Source organism: Durio zibethinus, chromosome 15 (assembly GCF_047325235.1).
Source record: "Durio zibethinus cultivar Kanyao isolate XHJ-2024 chromosome 15, ASM4732523v1, whole genome shotgun sequence".
Classification (NCBI taxonomy): domain Eukaryota; kingdom Viridiplantae; phylum Streptophyta; class Magnoliopsida; order Malvales; family Malvaceae; genus Durio; species Durio zibethinus.
In genome coordinates, this window is record NC_143176.1 from 20,772,819 (window position 1) to 20,781,253 (window position 8,435).

The 8,435-nt window shown below is 32.9% G+C and overlaps 2 protein-coding genes across 2 annotated transcripts; one reads left to right on the forward strand and one right to left on the reverse strand.

Annotated features, from left to right (window-relative positions):
- The first annotated feature begins 766 nt into the window (after positions 1-766).
- Positions 767-4,290, forward strand: LOC111302093 (alcohol-forming fatty acyl-CoA reductase-like). Its single transcript, XM_022898031.2, has 10 exons — positions 767-1,379; positions 1,492-1,595; positions 1,881-2,083; positions 2,191-2,291; positions 2,506-2,698; positions 2,857-3,018; positions 3,117-3,198; positions 3,365-3,631; positions 3,721-3,827; positions 3,916-4,290. Exons 1-10 carry the CDS (start codon positions 1,301-1,303, stop codon positions 4,094-4,096), a joined length of 1,479 nt encoding a protein of 492 aa, XP_022753766.2. The 5' UTR covers positions 767-1,300; the 3' UTR covers positions 4,097-4,290.
- A 139-nt stretch (positions 4,291-4,429) lies between these two features.
- On the reverse strand, positions 4,430-8,435 carry LOC111301286 (proteinaceous RNase P 2-like). Its single transcript, XM_022896847.2, has 6 exons — positions 7,368-8,435; positions 6,316-6,417; positions 6,024-6,199; positions 5,607-5,727; positions 5,069-5,137; positions 4,430-4,928 (listed from the first exon to the last, which is right to left on the reverse strand). Exons 1-6 carry the CDS (start codon positions 8,301-8,303, stop codon positions 4,632-4,634), a joined length of 1,701 nt encoding a protein of 566 aa, XP_022752582.2. The 5' UTR covers positions 8,304-8,435; the 3' UTR covers positions 4,430-4,631.

Genomic DNA, 8,435 nt, shown 5'->3' on the forward strand with positions numbered 1-8,435 from the left:
TAATAATAATAATAATAATAATAATAATAATAATAAATTTTATGAATTTCTTATAATGAGATCCTAAAAAAATTTAAGTAGTGATTTTTTATAAATCTCTAAGTGAAAAGATTTTTCTAAAATGCTATCAAAGTATTAGAGTATTTAAAATCATTTTCAATAAAAATTCTCATTTTTTTATTTAATAAAAAAATACAAAATTAATTTTATAACAAGAAATTATTACCTGGGTTAAATTATAATTATTATTTTATTATATGCATTATAAATTTTAATTTTAAAGATAAATATGAACTGCCAAGAATGAGACTCTTGAAAAATTCTTGTAGTAAGTAAAAATATTTCTCTTAATATTACCAAAGTATTTGAGTATATTTTAAAAATTTTTAATATACAATATTTTTATTTATTTTTCAAACGAAGGATTAAAAAATAAAAAATATTTTTTCGTAATAAAAAAATTAAGGGGATCAATGTTTAAATATAAAAAATAAGATCATTTTCATAAATATTAAAAGATAACATGTGATTAAAAGGTATCATTTTTAAAACAAGCATTATGAGAATGCTAATCATTTTTATTTATAATCATATTTTTGAACTCAAACTAATTTCATAAACTCAAAAATTATCTTTTAATAAATTATAATTAAATTTAAAATTTTATTAAAAATATAAATTTTAATAAATAATAAATCACATATAACTAAAAATATTAATAGCGACTTATGTGTTTTTAATTTTTACCTACGAGTCTGGAAAACCGGTACAACAAATGTGAACATGCATTTTTTAACTTGTGCTACAGTACCGCCATAATTACTACAGTACCACGGCCTTTACACTGCTGCTACAATACCACCGCCGCCGCTATAGTACTGCTATAGTGAAACACGAAAAATTTTGCCTATAAATAGGCTTAAGTTGAAAGTTGAATGCAAGCCAAAAATTCAAGAATTTTAGTGATTTTGTGAGATAAAAAGGAGAGTTCTGTAAGGTGCTTTCTTCTTGTCCTTGAGAGAGTATAATTTTTTTCTCTCTAAAGTAGAGAGGTTGTATTCCCTTTTTATTTCTCATAATGAAATTCTTTTTATACCTGCTTATGGACGTAGCCAAATAGGTGAACTACGCAAATTTTCGTGTGCCTCGTTTTCACTATTATTTACTCCTAGTTTAACCGCATGTTGTCGCTTTCGCAAAGAAGCTCAAATCCCAACACTATGAAGTTTATGATACACAAATAAAGCTTGAAACCAGCTTCTTTTCTTCTTCATTTTCTCTTTCATTTCTTCTCAGATCGATGGAGTTCGGAAGTGTCACTAAATATCTTCAAGACAAGACCATATTGGTCATTGGTGCAACTGGCTTTCTAGCAAAAAGTATATATATTTATACATATTCATCTCTCTTTATTTATTTATTTATTTATTTATTTATATATATGTATGTGATCTTTATATGTTTTTAACAATTTTGTATCTTTGGGTCTAGTTTTCATTGAGAAGATATTGAGAACTCAGCCAAACGTGAAGAAGCTTTATCTACTTTTAAGAGCTGGAGACACTAAATCTGCAACTCAAAGATTGCATAATGAGGTAATTATATATATAGTTTATTAAGTTTTAATATTTTTTTTTTACAAAAGAGACTGTAACTTAGAATAAAAAAAAATTATGTGTTGAGATTTGAATTTTAAATTTATTGAATATCTCCTTTAATTAATTTATATAGTTATCTTTCAAAGTTGAAATTCAATAAATTAATTTAAAATTCAAATTTTAACACATACAATTTTTTTTTTCTATTGTCAAATTGCAGTCTCCTTTGTAAAAGGAAAAGTTGTCTATAATTAACATAATATTTGTAATGTTTGTTAACAGATCATAAGGACAGAATTGTTTAGTATTCTTCGAGAAAGATACAATTCGAATTTTGATGATTTTATATCGGCTAAGGTGACAATGGTACCTGGTGATAACTCTACCCTGGATTTGGGAGTGAAAGATTTCAACTTAAGAAAAGAAATGTGGAGAGAAATTGATATTGTAGTAAATCTTGCTGCCGTGACTATCTTTGATGAAAGGTAATCAATCAAGAATTTTGTTTTCCATAACATCAATTATATGTATATGAGAGGATGCAATTGAAAAAACCATAAAATTAAGAGCTCAATGTTGCTTGAATTTTAAGGTATGATGTTGCTTTGAGCACCAATACTCTTGGAGCTTTAAATGCTATGAACTTTGCAAAGAAATGTGATAGAATAGAGATGTTCCTCCATACCTCAACCGGTAAGTACGTATCCAATTTAATTATTCTTCAACACATTTAGTTCTTTTTTTAAAATGTTTTTATTTAAAATTGACATAATTTGAATCTTAAACACTAAAATTAAAAGTCTAATACTTTATCAACGAATCATACAGTTGTTGATATTAATATTGTAAATATTCATAAAATTATTTTAAATTTGTTCTTTTTTATATACTTTTGTTCTTTTTTCAGCTTATGTGTGCGGTGAAAAGGAAGGAATTATAATAGAGAAATCATATCATATGGGTGAAACTCCCAACGGAATGTATGAGTTAAATATTGATAAGGAGATGAAAATTGTGAAGGAAAAATTAAACCAACTTCGATTGCAAAATGCCACAGAAGAAGCAATTACATTAGCAATGAAGAGTTTTGGCATCAAAAGGTTAATTTCAATGCTAGATTTACATATGATCGTATTGATGTAATGAACAATGTATACAAACTATTTGAGACATATAACCTACTATAGGGGTGCTTATAGTTTTTTTTTTTTCTCTGCTCTTCTCAAATACCTATATATATAATCTCTCAATTGTATAGGGCAAGATTGTATGGATGGCCAAACACTTACGTATTTACTAAGGCGATGGGAGAGATGCTTTTAAGACACTTCAGAGAAGATCTGCCCCTTGTCCTTATAAGGCCGACCATGGTGACCAGTACTTACAAAGAGCCATTCCCTGGTTGGATTGAAGGCTTGAGGTAACCAAGCAACGTCTATAGTTGAAAATTTTTATGTTTCCGTATAATAAATTTTGTTTTCCTCTTCCAAATTATCATAAGAAAAATTGTGGCTACAGAAATGTGAATCCTATCATTCTAGCTCAAGGCAAGGGAAAAATGTCATATTTTCTTGGCAATCCTAACACTGTACTTGATTTGGTGAGTTAGCATGCTTTTTGTTTTTCCTTCCAACTTGTCCCATAAACCTACCCATTTCTGCTTCAATCTCATTTTTTCGTATGATTTTTTTATTGCAATAAAAAACATCAAAAGATGACGGGAATTCAAACTTTAGACTTTGATCCTCCACTAAACTATTATGCAGATACCAGCAGACATGGTTATTAATGCAATGATTGTGGCGATGATGGCTCACACAAATCAGTCTTGCGAGATCGTTTACCACATTGGCTCCTCGCTTAGAAACCCTCTGAAATTCTTGAATGTTAACGATTATACCTTTCGTTATTTCGTGAAAAATCCTTTGATCGATATGAAGGGAAACCTAATAGAAGTTGGAGAAACAACATTGTTGAGCAGCATGAATGAGTTCCTCCTACATATGGCCTTTCACTATGTGCTATCTCAAAAGGTTTGTCATAAATTAAATTATATTATTTTATCATTTTGAAGATCTTTCCAACTTTCATTTCTAAATTCCCTATTGTTTTTAATTTGAAGGGACGATATTTGAATTATGGAGAAGCTTTTACAGATTTTGCTCATAAAACGAACTCATTGATAAGAATGGCAGAACTTTATGAACATTTTGCGTTCTTTAGTGGCATGTAAGTATTTGGATGCTTGCATGTGGCGATTTATCATCAACGGTTTTGTTTCCTTTGTCACTAAATATAAACTTATTTTCCGAAACAGATTCGATGATAGAAATGCAGAAAACTTGCAGATTGCCGCAAGAGAGTGCGTTGCTGATGTGAATGCATTTAACTTTGATCCCAAGTGCATTGATTGGGAAGATTACGTTATGAACATCATCATTCCCGGCCTCCTAAGGCACGTCGTAAAACGTAGCAATACCTATGTTTCTATGCTTTGATCCAAAGCAAATTTGAGTTTGTTCCTTATATACTATGTATATTAGCTATAACATACATAATATGTTCTGTTAATCTAGTTCCAACGTTTTTTATAATAATGAAAAAGTATATTTCTATACATGATCAGTAAACTATATGATACTGATAAAGTATAGTCATAAAATGTGGCAATTACATGGTCAAATTGGCTCATCGAAATCGATCTTAGCTTATAAAGATGTCAGCATCTGCATCTCATCACATCCTACGTACGTAACGTAACAATATGTTCTTTATAACACTTCATGTGAGAATGCAAAATTGATCTTATTGATTCTTTAATGCTTTCTTCCTTGAAAGAAATGATAGAAATATAATATGATTAATGAGTAAAACAATATTGGAGTTACAAGGATGGAGTTACTCCATATGGAAAATTGGAGGAAAATATGGAAGATTATTTCGATTGGCTGAAAAAAATACAAGTGCAAAAAACTCTGGGCCTGAAACAGGCAGCTTCAGCTTGCCACTTACAAATAGCTGCAGCTGTGTGAATTATGGGGATCTCTCTTTCCTTTTACCCGTCATGGATGTTGTTTTATCGTCAGACTTTTGAAAGGAATCCTGACTAGCATGATTTTTACCGCCAGTTGAGAGAATCTCAGAATCGCCTGTGTTCAACATGGCTAACTTGCAGCGGGGACCATTACAATTTTCACAAGTTTCCATGTTGGCTGCAGTTTTACCGAGATCTTCACAAGCACCTGGCCTGGTAATGCAGAGCCAAGTTCTAGAAGACTCCTCATCGTCGTCACATACAATAGGCACGTGCCATGATCCTTTTTCTGATTCCTGAAATAGAGATTCATATCTTTACATACGAATGGAACATAGAAGAGTTTATACACAAGCTTTCACACAATGGCTAAATCATAGCAGTCAAGTAGAACATGTCACCAAATGAAACTACAACAGCAAAAAACAGATGATACCTGAATGACAACAGAATATGAGGGTGGCATCTGAAGTTTCAGGATTCCTTTCAGAAAAGTATATCGCACCTGCAAGTGTAACAGAAGCCAATTTATAAAATGCGATGCCATTTAACACTAATCACAAATGAATAGGAGCCATCCTTTGGAATTTAAATAGAAGTCCAAACAGAAAATCATGCATTAAATCCCATGTTCAAAGACAGAATTGGGCCATTTCTCAGCTTAGCAGAACACAGGTGAAATGATAGTTAATAAGAAGAGTATGTTTGATACAGTGTCATAGAGTGGCTCAACCTACTACAAAGTTGCAAGTTTCAGTGTGTTACAAATGATACAATCATGTGATAGAAATAGCTTTTAGATGCAAAACTTGATGTAGAAAAATAAAATAATAATGTAACTGGTAAGTTGTAAAATACTGCCAAATGCACTTTTTACCACATCAGAAACAAGGTTAACAGAAATTAATATGAAAGCACAATTAAGAAAGGAACAATGTTGTTATACATCAATTAGGTATTCAGACAGAACAAACCTGGTGCCTTTCTTTCCACTTGAGAAAGAAGCTGCTACCTAGGAGTTCAAAAATGTGATCCCGCATTTCATCATTTGTCACAAGCAGACATCGAAGTTTTACAGCAGCATAAAGCCAATACCTGTATATAGCAGAAATTTTTTATCATGCTCAAATTAACATCAATTACCAATTAAAAACAGAAGAATCCATCATGAATTTAGTGCCACCAATATTGCACGGTAACTCCTGATGAAGCTAATATATTCCCTTAAATACTAACTTTTCTGGTGCAAGAGTATGAAAATTGTCAAGTTAAAAAAAAAAAAAATGAGCTGACCGAAGCAAAACCACCATATTGAATCAGATTTTAACATTAGGAACAAATTAAATCAAAGTAAAAAAGTATCAAAGTTGAGTTTTTTTCAACATTCCCACCAGTCATCATTGGAACCATGAGGTGTTGTATAAAGAACACCATTATTTGTCCACTCTTCAACCAGCTTTCTGTAGGAAGGATTTTCCAGGAGGGCTCGCACACGTTTATTATGCAGGATGATGAGTGGCCATTTATTCCCACTTCTAGCATACATTTCTTTTATGACAGCATCAAGCTGCTCTATCGCAATTTTTACAAAAAATGAACAACAATTAGCAATACAAATTGGGAGACAGAAGAAACAGAGCAATACAAAAGCAAAGGAAACACGCCAGCTGTTGGATATACAACCTGAAGAAGACTGAATCCACCCTCTGCAAAATTTTGTTGGTAAAGTGCAATATTTGCTCCATCCACTATGGCTTCATAATCAGCTTTTTCTTCCAACCAGTCCTTCACAAATGATAAAAATGAATTAAGAGAAAAAAAAAACAGTAAGAATTAAGTGAAATGGAATAATGTAATATCAAGATATCATATTTACCATGTCAATATTATGCCTTGTTCATGTTTTGACATTTTATGATTCTTTAAGCAGTGCATAAATTATAGGTTCACATCTGTTATGATAGACTGATTATAAAATTTTTCTATTTATCTCTACATTAAATAATAAGGAAAGATACCTATCAGACAATGGATAAAGATTACCACTGCAAGAAAATTCTAGCAAATTATGAAAAACTAGGGAAAACATCAGTTCCTGCAAGGTTTTCCTAGAGGTGATGCTCAAACCAGAAAACATCAAGAATGCTCCACAAATCAAAACATAATCTATAGAAATTTGCATAGTCCAAAGAAATTTTAGTCATTGCACATTATATTGTCCCAACTCATCGACAAGACTAAAACGCTAAATCACCATAAGGGTATGTATATGTAGTTTTCTATCTTTCTTTCTATTCCAGCAGCCTGGGAATAAAAAGGTGGCTACATATTGATTGTATGAAGGAGTAAGCAAGACTCATGTGGACATTCTTAAATCCAAATCCGTATCCAAATATAAAAGCAACAGATAAATCATAATAAGTTCAAATACCAAACCTTCATAAACTATACCAATATACTACATAAAGAAATTGTAACAAGCAAATTAATTAAAATATCAAGCCTTCTGCAATAGGAATAACAAAATTCCAAGAGTGTCAACCAACACTAAAGGTCTACACGTAGTTACCTACAACCCCGTTTTCGTGGTTTCTTTCATTCAGTATATACAATCAACCACATCAAACATAATAAAAATAAAAAGTAACAGAACATTGCATAATGTAATCAACTCATTATTAACTCGATGAAGCCAATCCAAGCCACGTAAAGAAATTTGCAAATATCTCCCTCACCTGAAACTCCTTAAAGTTAGCCTTAACCTCCCTCTCCATTGCCAACCCTGCAACTGACTGCCCAAACTTCTCAGTCTCGACATCACCAATATCTACACAACCCAACTGCTCTCCACAGCAACAACACCGCCCATTCAGCTCGACATTCCCTTTTCTCACCACCCACTTCCCTTCCCCAATCCACCCCAATCCATGCCAACCCCCACCATTCCTCAAAACCGCCTCTTCCACGAAACCCACCTCATATTTCGCTCCCTCAAAACAAACCTCACTTCCCTTACTACAAAAACAATCCTCCAAAACCTTCCCTGTCTCCTCACTAACCCACCTCACACTCCTCCTCAACTTCTGCAAATACTCATAAACTCTCCCCCCTCTCCCCGTCTCCGCACTTAATTTCAATAAAGCAGCAATCTGAGATTCCTCCAAGCTCAACCCCATCTTATTTATATCCTCCTCAACTTCATAAGCCTTCTCAGCTTCCAACTTCTGGCAAAAACAAAACAATGCAGGCTCATAAGTACGAAGCCGTGGCAAAACACGATAATCATCCAACTTTTTAACCATTTCAAAAGCGTAATCCCCATCACCTTTCGCCGCCGCTAAACGGGCAATAGCAGTAATGGAAGCTTCATTGGGATGGAGATTTAAGGCCATCATATGGTCAAAAACTAGAAACCCATGTGTTAAAGCGAGATTTCTTAACTCCGGATCGGCGGAAAAAGTGGAACAAAGGTAAAGGAGGGTGTTGAAATGGTGTTGATTGAGGCGAGTTTGGTTTGAAATAGCTGACTCGTAAAGTGAAATTGCCGCTTTGAGGTCTTTGGATTTGGAGCAAGAATTGAGTTCATATAGGAAATTGGCTTCTGGGTTTTTCTGGGTTTTCTTTCTTTTGGTTGAATTTGTGGGGTTTTGGTGATGGCTAGGGGTAGCCATGGATACAGGTTTTCCTAAGATCAATCCTAAAGATTTCCCAATCGGAAACGAAAAACCCTACCTTTTTGCTTTGATGGCTTTGCTGGGGTTTTGGGAGGTTGCTGTTATACAATAATAGGTTTGAACTGGACT